General features: G+C 40.6%; 1 protein-coding gene across 2 annotated transcripts in view; it reads left to right on the top strand.

Annotated features, from left to right (window-relative positions):
- frem2b (FRAS1 related extracellular matrix 2b) overlaps positions 1–16,545 on the top strand; it is a 159,810-nt gene that overhangs the window by 11,243 nt on the left and 132,022 nt on the right. For both annotated transcript variants that reach the window (XM_087283168.1, NM_001137661.1), the window contains exon 2: positions 5,492–5,581. In XM_087283168.1, the coding sequence (XP_087139294.1) occupies positions 5,492–5,581 (90 nt within the window). The remainder of the gene's footprint in view (positions 1–5,491; positions 5,582–16,545) is intronic.

The raw sequence follows: 16,545 nt of genomic DNA, 5'->3' as shown, positions 1-16,545 counted from the left end.
CTCTTCGGACTACTGAGTCCGCTGCGTGTGCGTTGGGGAGGACGATGTCCACATTAGTGGTCCAGGAGCGCCACCCCTGGCTGATATGCGCAAAGTCGACAAAGTCCGCTTTCTTGACTTCCCCATATCCCCAGCCAGGTTCGGCGACACTGTCTGTGAATTCACCCAGGAATTCAAGGCGGTGAGAGAGCAGTTGGTGGGTGATGTCTTATCGGCGGTCCGTAGCCCGCTCCGCCCGCCGTGCCATTCATACCTGCTCCTCGCCGAAGGCGCCCGCCTACGAGAGCTGCTCCGCCCCCGCACACGCCTCTGGCGAAGCGAGCGCGTCGGGCACCTCGGAAGCAGGCAGCCCCCCTGCCCAGAACGCCGCTAAGTCCGGCAACGGACCGCGAAGCGCCCCTGGGACAGGCCATCTGGAGAAGAGGGAACTTGCTCTTTCCCCGCTGGAGGGCGGGGCCCCATTTCCAACGGCACTTTTTACTGCCATGAAAACATTATGAAAGGGCACTTTTCACTTCCCCAGATGTGACAGCCCGAAATCTGCCAGTCTGGGACGCTATGCTTTCTAGCTTGCAGATTCGGTGCGTTTCGCCAGTGGCTCACGAGCGCTGGGAGGACGGTCTCCTTTCTCCCACCCCTCGAGCCTCCCCTCCGGAGCTCGGGTTTGGAGTGAGAGCAAATATCTCACCTCCAGCTTTTCCGTGGGACCCGCGAGCTTCCCGGATCAGCACACCCACTCCGCGCTGCCCCACTGCTGGTACGTCAGCGATTGTAGCGATGAGTCCATTAGCGAGAGCTCTGCCTGCCTGGTTAGCGCGGGCCAGCTCTTCGCGGTGGCTCATACGCACAATCAGACTCGGCTATGCGATTCAGTTCGCGAAACGGCCCCCCAAGTCACGGGTGTGTATTCACCAGGGTCAGCCCTCTGTCCGCCCCTGTCTTGCGAGAGGAGATTGCTGTCCTCCTGGCGAAGGATGCAATCGAGCCGCTCCCTCCAGCCGAGATGGAGAGCGGGTTTTACAGCCCACGCTTCATCGTGCCCAAAAAGAGCGGTGGGTCACGGCCAATCCTAGATCTGCGCGTTTTGAACCGCTGCCTGCACAAGCTGCCGTTCAGAATGCTCACGCAGAAGCGCATCCTCCGGTGCGTTCGTCCTCTGGGTTGGTCTGCAGCATTAGACCTGATGGACGCGTATTTCCATGTCTCCACTCTTCCTCGCCACCGACAGTTCTGCGGTTTGCGTTTGAAGGTCGAGCTTGGCAATACAAAGCCCTCCCCTTCGGGCTCTCTCTGTCTCCGCGGGTCCTCACCAAGCCCGCGGAGGGTGCCTCAGCGCCCCTTCGGCTCGCGGGCATCTGCATACTCAATTTCTTACGACAGGCTGAATTTTGCCCTCTCTTGATTATGCACAGAGTTGATTATGCACAGAGACAAAGTGCTCTGGCACTTCCACCTGTGGGGGTTTCAGGTCAACCGAGAAAAGAGCAAACTCGCCCCCGTGCAGAGGATCTCTTCTCTCGGGCTGGAGCTGGACTCGGTCACCATGGCAGCGCGCCTCTCCGGAGAGCGCGCTCAGCTGATGCTGTACTGTCTGAGAGAGCTCGACAGTAAAATAGTGGTCCCACTGAAACTATTTCAGAGGCTCCTGGGGCATATGGCATCCGCAGCCGCTTCATGCCGCTCGGATTATTCTATATGAGACCACTTCAGCACTGGCTTCACGATCGAGTCCCCAGACGCGCATGGCACGCGCGCGCACACCGAGTCTCTGTTACTGCGCTGTGTCGCCGCGCCCTCAGCCCTTGGAGCGACCCCTCGTTCCTACAGGCCTGGGTGTCTCTAGAACAGGCGTCCAGTCTTGTTGTCGTTTCAGCAGACGCTTCCAACACGGGCTGGGGGGCTGTGCGTTGCGGGCATGCGGCTGCGGACCTGTGGAAAGGTACCCAGTTGCATTGGCATATCGCCTGGAGCTGTTGGCAGTGTTCCCCGCTCTCCACCGTTTTTTTCCGGTGTTGGAGCGGCAACACGTGCTGGTCAGGACGGACAGTACGGCGGCGGTGGCGTATATCAGCCGTATAGGGGGTATGCGCTCTCGCCGCATGTCTCAGCTCGCCCGCCGTCTGCTCCTCTGGAGTCATCCGCGGCTGAAATCGCTGCACGCCATTCATATTCAGGCAAGCTCAACCGTGCAGCCGATGCGCTCTCACGGCAGCCTTGCGTCCTGGAGAATGGAGACTCCACCCCGAGTCTGTTCAGCTGATATGGGCGCGATTCGGGGAAGCCCAGATCGATCTGTTGCTTCCCCCGAGATCGCTCATTGCCAGTTGTTCTTTCCCTGACCGAGTGCTCTCGGCACGGATGCACTGGCTTACAGCTGGCCTCGGGGCACGCGCAATACGCGTTTCCCCCAGTGAGCCTGCTCGCGCAGTTACTGTGCATTGTCAGGGAGGACGAGGAACAGGTTGCTGGTTGCGCCCCTCTGGCTCAACCGGACCTGGATGTCAGAGCTCTCCCTCGCGATAGCCCTCCCCTGGCAGTCCCTTCGAGAGAGCACCTACTCTCTCAGGGACAGGGCACCACCTGGCACCCTCGCCGATCTTTGGAGATTTTTAGACGCGAGGAAGACTTAGGTAACCTCCGATTGCGGTGGCTAATACCGTCACTCGGGCTAGAGCCCCCTCCCCGAGCGCGCCTATGCCCTGACGTGAAGTCTATTCACTGAATGGTGTGTCTCTCGCTGAGAAGACCCCCGTAATTTGCCAGATCAGCGTTGTGCTTTCTTTACGCCGAGAGAAGTTGGAGAGCAGGCTGTCGCCCTCCACACTCAAGGTTACGTGGCTGCCATCTCCGCTCTCATAATGCGGTGGCTGGCAGCACCGTGGGAACGCATAACCTCATCATCCGGTTCCTCAGGGGCGTTAAGCGAATTAATCCACCCCGCCCCCTCTCATGCCCTCTTACGATCTCGCCCTCGCTACACAAGCCGCGTCAGATCCCTTCGATCCTCGACTCAGTATATTTCTGTCCCTGAAGACAGCTCTGCTGGTCGCGTTGATATCGATTAGAGGGTCGGGGACCCGGAGGCATTTTTCGGTCAGTGACTCGTGCCTGTAATTGGGCTGGCTTCTCTCACGTATGAGACCCCGCCCGCGATATGTGCCCAAGGTTCCTACCACTCCGTTTTAATACGAGGTAGTGAGCCTGCAAGCGCTGCCCTCGGAGGAGGCAGACCCAGCCCTTATTTATTGTCCAGTTCGCGTTTGCGTATTATCCGGACCGCACTCAGAGTTTAGATCATCTGAGCAGCTCTTCGTCTGTTATAGCGGTCGGCAGCAGGGAAGTGCCGTACCGAAATAAGTTCCCACTAGATTGTGGATGCCTTTCTTTCACTATCAGAGCCGAGATGAGCCGCGTCCCCCGAGAGCGCGTGCGCACTCCACTCGGAGCTTCGCATCCTCTCGAGCGCGCGCACGCGGCGCCCCTCTAACAGACATCTGTAGAGCTGCGGGCTGGGTGACACCCAACACATTTGCAAGGTTTTACAATCTGCGAGTGGAGCCGGTTTCCTCAAGGGTATTAGGTAACCCTTGGTGATTGAGGAAACAATTCGGTAGGGTGTTGAAACACGCTTGCTGCGCCATTTTCCCTAACACGGAGATACGTGCGCCTTTTTATCTGTCAGTAAAGTTCCCCGTCAGGTGAGCCCTGCAGATTCCTCCGTGGCCCCCAGCACTGACTCAGCGGAGCAGTCACTTGCTGGCCCACTACGTTGTAGGTCTGCCCGCTGGTCAGCCCGCGTTTTGGGTAAAGGTGCCTGCTATGCGTGGTCCCCACTAGGCGATCCCATATGCTTATTCAGCCACGGTTAAGTCCCCCCCCCCTGGGCGGACCCGTGTCTTCCCTCCCCGCTAACCACTCTTTTGCTATGCGTACTCCCCCTTTTAGGGCTAGTCCATATGTAAATTCTGCCATCTATCCCCCCTTGGGTAACGGATGGCCTCCGCAGCGTCCTCCCTATCGGGATTGCACGCTTCCCAACGTACTGTCGTATTTTCCTAGAATTATCTAGATGCTCACGACTTCCCAAAAAATATATATAAATCCGTAAAACTTCTGTTGAAGTAGGATAAATTAGGGCCAGGGACACGTTGGAGGACCGCACCCCCCATGATGTGGGTGCGTCACGCTTGCTTGACTATCTCCTCATCGGGGGTGTTGGTAAGGTGCAGTCATTATGGCGCTTTCAATGGGCTCCCAATGCGTGGATTTTACAATCAAATCCACTTATAGTGCTGAAGTTCCCCCCGAAGGGGAACGTTCGAGGTTACTAAAGTAACCCTTCGTTCCCCGAGGAGGGGAACGGAAGCACTATACTCCGTCGCCATAATGACTGTCCCTTAGCTGTTGAAAGTCTCTTCAGCTTAAAAAGGATAGCGTCTGCTGCGCCAGGTGAGCTTATATACTCAGTTGATTGCTTATGCCGCTCACCTGCGCAGGCTTGCGCTGCCAATTCATTCTTAATTGGCCCGTTCAATACTCTTTCAGACGAGTAGCTTCTGAACCGAACCTCCCAATGCGTGGATTTTACAATCAAATCCACTTATAGTGCTTCCGTTCCCCTCCTCGGGGAACGAAGGGTTACTTTAGTAACCTCGAACGTTTCCGTGTCCAAGCCGGTACTGATTTGAATTGAATTCAAAGTCATTCAAGTCGTTCATGAACACTTTTTGTAATATCACACATTAGATTCAATTTTATATAATCATGGTGTACACAAGAGTCTCTGGACTTGCTGCATCACCGACACCAATATTTTAGCAATTTATAAAAAAATCTATCACATTCTGGCCATCAGATATTAGTCATGGTTATATATTTTGTGATCATGATTTTCAAAAGTATTACATCGTTTTGTAAATGTTTATTATTACCATTTGATGAGTCTCCCCATACAGTTTGATATTGCGCTTAGACCATGAAGCTATTTCGCGTGGACTAGGATAGTGGACTAGAGCAGTGTTTCTCAACCACGTATATGAAGGAACCCCAGCTCTGCATATTTTCCATGTCTCCTCAACCAAACACCTGATTCAGATCTTCAGCTCATTAGGAGAGACTGAAAGAGCTGTGATGAGTGTGACAAACAAAGGAGACATCCAAAACATGCAGTGGTTATGAACGTGGTTGAGAAACACAAGACTTCAGTACTGTATATGTCTGGACACATAATGTTTCTTCGAAAAAGGACATTACTAACTTTATAAACAGCATTTGTTGAGGTTTTTATGGATCTCTGTTAATAAACAGGGAGTTTTTAGACTTTGTTGTCTGTGCATGACACCTTTCACAAACACAAAAGTATTTTAAGATGAGTATTGATATGACTCAGAAACATTTTATATCTGCCTTAATTTTTTTATATTCTTATAATTAGGATCACGAAATACTTAAAAAAAAAGGTATTTATTTATTTGATTGTTTCCTCTTTCAGCTGACATTGATGACATGCATATATGCTACGTGCTTCGAGACGGAGTCAATGCCACAAGCGACACATTCCACTTTTCCATTGAAGACCACGGTAAGATATTTTAACCTCTATTTATTATTTTGGCTCTAGGGTGTATCAGATGTGACTGGTTGGGTTAAGTGCACATTCTCAAGAGAGATAAGTAGAATCTGAAAACCTAGAGTTGTATTGAGCTGAGAAACTTGAATACAGATTTGAATCGGTTTTAATTATTTTATTGCACAACATTTTTCAGACTCTCACCGAGGGGTTCAATGAAACTGTACACTTATAAATCCACCAAGTGCACTTAGTACCCAGTGAGGTAGAAATCCCAGAATGCATTATTAAGTATTTATTATGTGACTGCCAAATAAAATAAAGGCTGAAACAAGTGCTCCACTTTGAACGTCACTCGTGTGATGAAATCTTTCGTCTATATTTAGCCACTATAATATCATTTGAGAAGGGTGACTGTCTGACTTAATGACTGCCATTGTAAGGCTAATTAGGTCTGAGCACGTTTTGTGATAGTTTTGTAGCAAGCTCTGATTAATTAGACAGATTAACTCTTCAATTCCTTTTATTTTTCTTGTAAATTTATGGTCAAGATTCGTTTTGGTACACACAGCCCTCTTGAAAAGATTAAAGGGTTCCACTTTTACATATGCAAATGCAGACTGCTTGTTTTAGTGGGCTTTTGAGGATGCTTTCCGTTTCAAGATGCTCCTGACAGCTTGTTCATTGTTCTCCTACGCCATGGATTTAAAGACACAGCTTGCCTTATGATGGAACCATTTTTATTTTTCCTATGAATATGTACATAAATCCTTTCACCTCCCACTTCCAGTTTCCTCAAGCCACATTTTAGCCAATCATCTGGTAAAATCCGGCATCATTTTATGTACATGCTTTAATATGAGTGGCATAGATAGAAGATTGAAGTGTTTTGCATGGTTTATTTTGGCCAGTGTGATCTGCGGTATGAGTCTGAACTCTGCTTCAGTAGGTTAATTTGTTAATCTTTTGCTTTGTGTCATGAAAGCATTCGATGAGGACTGACATGTTTTTTATGGATTTGGCATTCTCTGCCGTTGTTCTAGGTGCATGCTAATTAGATTATTCATTCGCTCAGTCAATTGACTGGCACAAAGAGAGCCTGTGTCTAACAGAAGTTGGCACGAGTTGTGTGTGTGTCTTCTGAAGTTTGGCAATTATACAATGGGATTCTGCAGAAGGTTGTCATACACTCCGTTCAGGAAGGGCTCAAGATGCCCTCATTGTGTCTTGTGGCGCTTGTTTGTTTTTTAAATGAAGTTTTCTTCTTTCGTTTAACCGCTTGTCAAAGGATTACGAGGAAAATGTCAGTTTTCAAAGGCAAAGCTATTGTGAAATATTAATGTTTTAATCGGTTTAAATGTTTTTGAAGCTTTAATTTGTTCATTTGATGATAAAATATTTAATCCTTTTGTGCTTTTTCATAAATTTCTCATCTTTAGTGTCACGTTATCCTTTAAAAAGCATTCTAATGTGCTGATTTTATGATGAAGAAGTATTTCATATCATTATCTGTAAGTTCAAAAGCACAATCTATTTAAAAATATAATTATATGCATATTTATATTTGTTATAATAAAAATGAGTTTAGATTAGTCTGTCTGTCGGGTTTTGGAGATGTCTGCATCACCATAAGGGGCATACAAATGGTACGTGTATTTGGATATTTGGAAGTTTTTTTACCACTCTTCGTTATTCTATAAGCATATATATTTATTTTTGTTTGTTAAGAGCTAAGATTTAGAACTATTTCTAAATTCTGTTCTAATTTCCTGTAAACTATTAAACCAACAATTAATTTCTTTGTTTGCTTTTTAACTGTTTTCGCGCTAGTGAAGCGTTCAGTTTTTCCACTTACAAGGTCCGCCATGTAAATGGCAAATGCGCCACACAACTGACTCAACTGGTTTAATGCACATTATGCTCAAAGCACACCTATAACTCATTTAGAGAATAAGCACAATCCTGTTAGACCATGCGCCAGGGCGCAAAGGATTTTCCAACCTTAAAATATCAAAAGTGGATTTGGACATGCCGTTTACGCTGTTGCGCCGTGCGCTTTAGACTTTGAGCCTAGATCATTAAAATAGAATCCAAAATGACAAGAATCACTACGCATTTACGGTCACACCTAACAATAAGGTTTCATTAGTTAATGTTAGTTAATATATTTACTAAAATAAACTGATAATGAACAATTCTTGTACAGCATATATTAATGATTGTTTAACATTTACTGTGTGTTAACATGACCTATCAATAAACAACTGCATTTTCATTAACTAACATTACCAAGCATGAATAAATGCTGTAATAGATGTATTGTTGATTGTTTGTTCAAGTTAGTGAGTGCATTAACTAACATTATTTTTACACATTTACTTTTTGCATATTAAAATAAACCATGTTTCTATAGCTTGCCATAGTTTGCCTTTTTGGCAAAAAATAAAAAGTCAATTAAATCTTTAACATGCTCCTCACGGTTTGATAGCTTCATTAAACTTGTAGGCTCATTAAAAGCACATATCGTGCAATTGTCCCTTTCAGGCATCACTTTTGGCCAGTACTACAGTATTTGTATTCAGCGTGCAGCTCCCTAGAATAGTTTGCACCTCCTTAAACAGACAGAATTTGTCCTCACCCTCATGAAATGTCCGTGAAATGAGCATGATAAGATCTAGAGCCCTAAAGTATTCTCTAACAATTGCTTGCTTGTAAGTCCTCATGTATCTTCTTAAAAAATAGTTGCATTGCATGTTTAAAATGCTTCTCTTCGGTTGAGCAAAACGGCACAAAGAGGTTTACAAAAACTGCAAGCCTGGGGACTTTTGCTTTGGTGTGGGTAGCTTTTCTCACCTACAGTTGTTACTGACTTAATCATATTGGACTTTTTCATCCACCGTTCATTAGTCTTAAACATTAACTGCATCCTTCTCATTCTCAGACGTTTTTGTGTCATGTTGTGGTGAAAGTAAACACATTCAAATTCAAGGATTTTTATTAAATATTCTGCCTGACCCATGGGTCAATGTTGGGAATTTGATTTGTGAATATTGTGCTTATGAAACGCTACGTGAGCATTGATATGGAGGCTGGCAGGCTGCTGATGTTATTTGTAGGCAGGAGAGCCGCTGTGGAAGCCACACTAATTCCCCAGGTAGCCCTTGCGGCTGTTTCAGAGGCTGCGTATCCGTGCTGGATTCCAGACACAGCTGTATCATGTCATGTTTCAGCAGCCAAATCTCTCTGCAGGTAGTGCTCGTGTAGTAAGAGGATAAAAATATATAAAAAATCAAAGATGAATCCAATCAGCGGTTTAGTCTTTATCTTAATGCAACACTTTTAATGCAGCTCATACAGGTTGTAAAATAGGGCATTGTTGTTGCTTGCAGAGATTAAGCGTTGGGTTTATGTAGGGTTTGTTTGAGCTAAGCTGAAAGTAGTCAAGAAAATGCGTTAAATTGTGTGTTCGGATTAAGCGGTTTTGTTTCATGTTCGAAAATGTATGTCTTCTCAGATAAATAGGTTTTAATCTTAGGCTTGAGCTGTTGGGAAATTTAGCATCTTATAATGGAGAGAAAAAAACATTATTGTTTCAAATGGAAATTTGGCTTAAAGGAACTCATGCATTTAATGTATTCATGAAGTATACATGATATTACATGACATTAAGTTATATAAATACATTATATGTATATGTAATATTTATATGTTATTTAACCATCAAAATATGAATAGCGTGCTGTATTGAGAAGAGAAAATATTCAACTTAAATAAAAATGAAAAAAAAATTGATAAAAATATATATACAGTAGTAAAAATTAGGTCGATTAATTTATTTTTATGCTTTTGATGAAATAGCATTCAACTTTAAAGCCCTTTAGATAATGCGCAGACCGTTTCTCTGTGTTTCGCTGGTAATGTATTGATATTAATTATTAATTAGGACTATTTAATTGTTAATTTATTATTTATGTACAATAATTAAGGCAATAAAAGAAAAAAGAAAAATGTAATCAACAGAAAATGTAAATGAAAACTGTAAATGAAAAAACTTCGTCTTAGTTCTGGCATTTGAAATAACAAACACTGTACATCTCTCTATATAGGCTAAAACACTGCTTTATTTATTTATTTATTTGTTTGTTTGTACGTTGATTTTAGGTGCCTTTTATTTAGTTTTAATTTCCAAATTGAATCCCCGTTGAACTTAAGAAGTTTACAATAATAATAAAGCTTGGTAACAAGTTTTTAATGATTTATGATGCAATTATAATGTTTTGTTTTGTTATTTCATCTTCATTTACAAGTAGCAGGGCATTTACAGCTACTGTATAATTCTGTTTGTTTGCATCCCGTCAGTTTGTGCCCCTGGCGGCACTGCTGTTACACATAAAAACATTTTCTTAATCCCTTAGTCCTGCCGCAGTGTCACATGCAATGGTAATGGTCATATTGAACTGTCACCCACTGTGTAGATAGGATGGATGGATGGATGGATGGATGGATGGATGGATGGATGGATGGATGGATGGATGGATGGATGGATGGATGGATAAATGAATGGGTGGGTTGGTTTGTGGACGGACGGACGGACGTGCAGACAGGCAGATAGATAGATAGATAGATAGATGGATGGATGGATGGATGGATGGATGGATGGATGGATGGATGGATGGATGGATGGATAGATAGATAGATAGATAGATAGATAGATAGATAGATAGATAGATAGATAGATAGATAGATAGATAGATAGATAGATAGATAGATAGATAGATAGATAGATAGATAGATGAAATTAGTGTATTTAACTCAAAATTTACTGAAAGTTAATTCTAATCAGTTGAAAAGAGTTTTAAACTCAGTGTTGAAGGTAATGAGTTAATTAAATACCTCATTATTTCATCAGTTTACAGTACTCATATAGATTAGTTTAACTCAAATGATTTGTAGCAATCGGTTTCCTTAAACGGTTTATGTTACCTTAACTTATTGGGTTTTACAGTACTCAGTTGGTTTGAGTTTTCTTCCTTTATTGGGTTTTACTGTGCTCAAATTGCTTCATTTACTCAAATAGATTAAGTTGACAGTACTCAATAGGATCAGTTTATGAACTTAAATGATTTGCTGCTATCGGTTTCCTCAAATGGTTTGGGTTACCTGGATTTTTCTGGGTTTCACAGTGTAGTTTTGTAACTGCAGGTGATGATTTAATTTCCCAATTAATCAGTGGATTTTATGCGTCCTGAACTGTGGGGTATTGTTTGTATGGTTCACAAATCAACTATGATCTGCTACACACCTAATAAGTAAAGAAATGGAGGAAATGCATGGCATTAGTACGCAAGTTCATTCATGCCATCAATTCTGTTACTCACGGAATTATTGTTTTATTGAACCGTACACTGTTTATTTGCATATTATTAGCTGAAGTATTTACTTTAAGTATGATTTGATTTTAATTGCAAAAGAAAGAGTAAAGTGCTTAAGAAGGTCACAGTTAATTTGTTGCAAATAAACTTTGCCCTTCTCCAACTCTAATGGAGGCTAAATTACATCTAGTGTGAGTAATTAATCATCACCATTTTACGAAAGGAGTTGAAATCTGAAAGCTTTTCAAATTAATGCTGTTAGTTGGCAGCAGATTCCTCTGTTGAGTTGTCCTAAAAGCAGTGTAATTGACCCGTTGGCTCAGATTCCTTACAAGTAATATAATTGGTCTCCCAGAGGATTATAAAGTTTGCAAACTTTGACACAAATATCACCAGGAGGTTATTCAAGGATCCAAAGAAGATGAGTGTTTTTGGAGGATTCCAGTATTTGGAGAAGTGGTTACAATGCTTTTAATGGAAACTCTAATACAGCAAATATTATATCTTAGAAGTTGCTTCATAAAGATGGTTATTATTTATTTATTGCAGCAAAGATTATTCATATATTTTGTGATTTAATATAAATTATGCTAGCCATGTAATTTGATATAGAAGAATAGCCTGTTTAAAAATGAATAGATATTAAACAAACAGCATAAGACTAGATCAAATAATCAAGTTCATTCAATTATTAATTAATTCATTCATTCATTCATTCATTTATTCATTCATTCATTCATTTTCTATATCAAGTTCATAAAAACATTAAATATTTGGAAGTGACTGGAGTAGCTCTGTTGTTTTTGGGGAGAAGAAAACTGGAGATGACAGTCGATGACAGTATTCATGTTTGGTAAGCGATGTTAAAGAAAAGCAGCTTCTCTTGTATCTGTCAGATGCTTCAGTTTCACTTACTAAGCTTTTATCCTGTTAGGTTTGAAATGCAAACTAACCTATTGGAAACTTGCTCTTGAAACTACAGATTGTGCAAAAGTTATATGGGTTATAAAAGTGAATATGAAAGATGTTTTGTTAAAGTTATTTATGGAAATCAGGAGACAAATCTTTTCTTTGAATTACATGTTAAGATTGGTGTATAGATTGTTACGAATTAAATTAAAAATCCTTAATTAAAAAGAGGTTTAACCAAAACGTAACAAGATAACAGTGATTAAAAATATAATCCCTGGTGCCCCCACGCTCTCTCTCCCCAAAATATAAACCAAAAACACAACCACTGAGAATTAACAAGAAAATATGATTTATTTACAGAAAACACATTATAAAAATTAAACATTATAAACGCTTTTTATCACATAAAGCTCTTTAGAGAGTAATTTGTTAAAGATTTTTGTGAAGATCAGGAAAAGATCAGCGTTGGAAAATTGGTCCAGTTTTACTTTTAAGGAATTGGTTCACCACAAATTTTATTTGAATTCCTTTGAGACATTCCTTCCTTCGGCACTTGGACTGCAGCTCTGCACAGGAAGTTTGGCCAGAGGAGAAATGATTTCTCTTGAGGTTTTTTTTCCACTGTCACCACTGGCTTGCTTCGTTTGAGACTTGCAGAGCTGTGCATCGATGGATTTGCTCTTCAGTGTTTGAACATTCAGCAGTAAAAATTAAACCACACTGAAATGAACTTAGCTGAAATTCAACTCTGAAAACCAGAGTGACACAATTTCATTTAACTTTAATTTCCTGTTAAGCTGCTTTGACACAATCTTCATTGTAAAAGCGCTATAAAAATAAAGATGAATTAAAATTTAACTCATTCGTCATCACAAAGTATTAAGATTTTGAAGTGTGGATTATATCTGACAGCTCCCTCATCCTCCATAGACATAAATGGTCCTGAGATGTTCAGAGTCCAGAAAAGGAAACTTTCCATGTAACTTCTTAGTTCAACTCTACTCACATGAAGCTCCATTAACAATTTTGTTCACCAAATATGGTATGATCGACTTTGCTTGTCTTCCACATCAGATCAAAGTATGCGTTTACTACAGGCAATATGACAATTGTAACATGTTGTGCTGCTGACTCTAATGGTAATATGTCATAGTTCCTGTAATAAACACATAACCTGAATACTTGACATGAGAGGGAAGATATAGGCGAACATAGTCAAAGTCCCTTTTTTTTAGCTTACAAAAGTTCTCAGAGCTTTGTATGATTACAGCTGTACCACTAAAGACACATGGACTGTTTTAAGGACACTTTTGGTTCCTTTTCTGGACTATGAAAGTCTTGGGACTAGGGCTAGGGCTGGGCGATTCTAAATCTGGGCCTCAAATCTAAATCTTGATTAATTGAACATTTTGACTCAATTACAATTAATCAATGATTATTTTATTTCCTAATTTATTTTATTTTTTGCCCTCATAATTCACTGACAGGTTTTGTTGAGTGAATATGCTCACATATTACAAGTAATATTTATTTGAATAAAGGGTTCGTTTCTTGATTTTAAAATAATTAAAGGAAACACACACTATATACTGTCTATGATTATTTATAGAACATCAACATTGAACAACTGAACTTAAAACGCGTATTGCCTAAAACCAACAGTTACTTTTTTTCTTATAAAAAAGTGCAAATAAACAACTTGTATATTAAAAGTAGAAAAAAAATCTAAATAAAATAGCATGTGTATATCCTGTAAATAATATTTAAAAGCGTTAAGTTTATTTGCTAGTGTGTGTTTTTTCTGAATGTTACCTTAATGTAGAAGTCGCTGAAACTCGCTCATTCAGGGGCTGGAACTGGCAAAGTGCAACAACTATAATCATAAGGTAAACACAAAACAAAAGTCTCCATATGGAGCTCCTCCACTAAGATCGACACTTGTAAATACTTACTCCAACAGGCTCGCTCCTCTCTCTCGGCCCCGCCCACAATTATCAACAATATCAAACCAACCAATCACAGAGCTTGCGCTATACATCGTTGCAACGTGCAGTTAAATTTTTTGAGAGGATCCTTGATGCAGAAGAATAAACAGAGTGGGGTCATGTGACTCCTCACGCGGTAGAGAAAGTTATTGAAAAAATCGATCTGGAAAAATTTGATTAATTATAGGTTGTAAATGTCAATTTCGGGACTGTATATGGAGGAAGAGAGAGCTCCCGGATTTCATCTAAAATAACTTATTTGAAGATAAACAAAGGTCTCTGGTGTTTGGAACAACATAAGCTGGAGTAATTATTGCCCTAATTTTTATTTTTAGGTGAACCAACTGGTATAAATCAGCAGTGAGTTATGATGGAGTTATACAAAAATACCCAACACTGTGAAAGCAGCAGTTTCTATATAAAAAATAACCTAGAGAATTTTACAGTGTATGAAACTAGTCCAAAGGCTGTGGCATGGGGGGATGTGAATGTTCTCTGCACTGATCCGTGAACAGCAATTTTAGTTTTTGATCTAAAAATAGAACAATAAAATCTGAGGTGGTTGTCAAGAAATGCAGAGATGTTAAAATATGGATGCTTAGTTTCCTAAAACAAGTTTAGAGTCTGAAATGCACTTAAAGTACTAATATGTCTGCATTAAGCTACGAAATATCCTTATTAACAAGTAATTTAGTCCTCTATAAATGCTGTCACTGTGATGGTTGAATTTTAGTTGCTTGCTGGTGTGATTAAGTTGAGTTCTTGTACAGACCTGTCAAGTAACTGAAAAGGGTCTTGTGTTGATGTGATTTATTTCAACTATACTGAAATACTCGCACAGCCCTCAAAATAGAGGGAACATTGTTGTGACTAGGTGGTTCGGTTTTGATCAAAAGTACTTGGCTTGAAAAAGTCAGAGAAGCACTTTTCTGCCTTCCTCAATTCTCTGTAGGTTGTTCTGTATGGCTCTGACTGCTCAACAATGAACAGATGAATATTACCTGTCATGTTGCTGAAAAAACAAACTAAAATAGCAGTTACCTGAAGGCAACTCATAGAAATCCTTGGTGAAGTTTCCGAAAACATTTGGCTCTCCTCACAAACACAATCTAGAGGCTCATTTAGCCAGTTTTGAGTGGACTATAAACCCCAGTGTTTTCAATGGAGTTTCTGCGCTCACATGCTGCTCCTGACAGCGCTTTCATTTAAACTGTCTTTCATCTCGGTTTATGCTTGAACAGCTAAATAAAAGCTTAAGTCTATTTAACTGATTATATTTTAATTACATTTTTTTCATTGATGCTGTAAAAGGATCCATATGAAATTTAAAATGGTCACAATCCCCTTACACTGAAAGTTTATCGGTAGGGGAAAAGTAACTTGCTGTGCATATAGCTAATTCAATTATTACATTTAATAATTCCTTGATAATGAACATGCTCAATATTGATATCGTCGGCACTTTAAAATACTCAGAATAATTTTTTATTATTATACTTTTAGAGTGCCTTTTAGAAATGTATGGAATTGTTGTATTAGTCGTCGTTCATTGCAGCACCAAACTCTTAACCACTTAATCTGCAATTTATGGTTAACCGTTAACATTATCACGATTATCTGAACCTATTCAATGTCATTCACATTTTTTTTCATTCTCCAATCACATGGAAGCAGATACGTGGTTTCCCCTGAGGGGAAAGCAGTGTTTGTGTTTTCAAGGCAACTATGGAGACTTTTAAAGAAGGAGGAAAGACTGTACGAAATTCACAAATCGTGAGTATCACGATAGTATTACATTTAAAAATTATAGCAATATTGACAGCAGCATTCAAACACAATACGCAGCTGATTCAGTGGTTGCCTAAAGACATAAAAAACGCAGCACACTACTTTTTCTTTATGTCAGCATTGCTTCATGTTCTTGAAACGGGAAAGCACACCACGTGTGATCGACCCCTAAGGTTCTATTTGCTAACATCAATTAATTAATGACAACTACCTAATCATTTAATACTCTTAGGTGATGATAGTTTCTTAGTTAATGTCTAATAATGCATTAAAATCAAAAGTCATGATAATTTAATTAAATGTAGTTAAAAACAAATACAATTCAGATGTATTTTTGTTACACAAAATTTATACCTATACAATTGAGAATTCTAGCTGTTGATTTTAATGCATTAATTATTTATAACTAATGAGACTTTATTCTAAAGTGTTACCTATTGTGCTTTGTTGTACTTTCACACGCACAATCACACCGGTGTGATCATACCCTTCAGAGACCTGCCAAGGCTGATCACACTGGTGTAATCACACATGTGAAAAGGTTAATTGCTAAAGCTATTATCACGATTAGAACGTTCAAAGCGCACATCATCAACTGCTAAAATTAAAATCTGACGGCGCGTGCTGAGGCACAGAAAGAGGTCTAGTCATAAATCACAGTTTACCCATGCTTTCACAAATAGCATTTATTTTAGGGTTCAGAAATTCAAATACACAAAATTACAAGCAAAACATACCATTTAAGATTTGTAAAATACATGCTACAATCAGAAGTTAATGAGAAGTATTAATTTTATTTAATAAATTACGCATTAATTGTATTAATAGCGTCTACACCTACCTCAACCCTAAACCCAACCCTCAAGGTAATGTAAAAATATTATTTGTTATGTAGTGACATAAAAATTATGCTATATTT

The sequence above is a fragment of the Danio rerio genome, chromosome 15 (genome assembly GCF_052040795.2).
Source record: "Danio rerio strain M-AB ecotype USA chromosome 15, GRCz13ab, whole genome shotgun sequence".
NCBI classification, from domain to species: Eukaryota; Metazoa; Chordata; class Actinopteri; order Cypriniformes; family Danionidae; genus Danio; species Danio rerio.
Note: the sequence above shows the minus strand (reverse complement) of the source record. Positions and strands in the feature narration are given on the sequence as shown.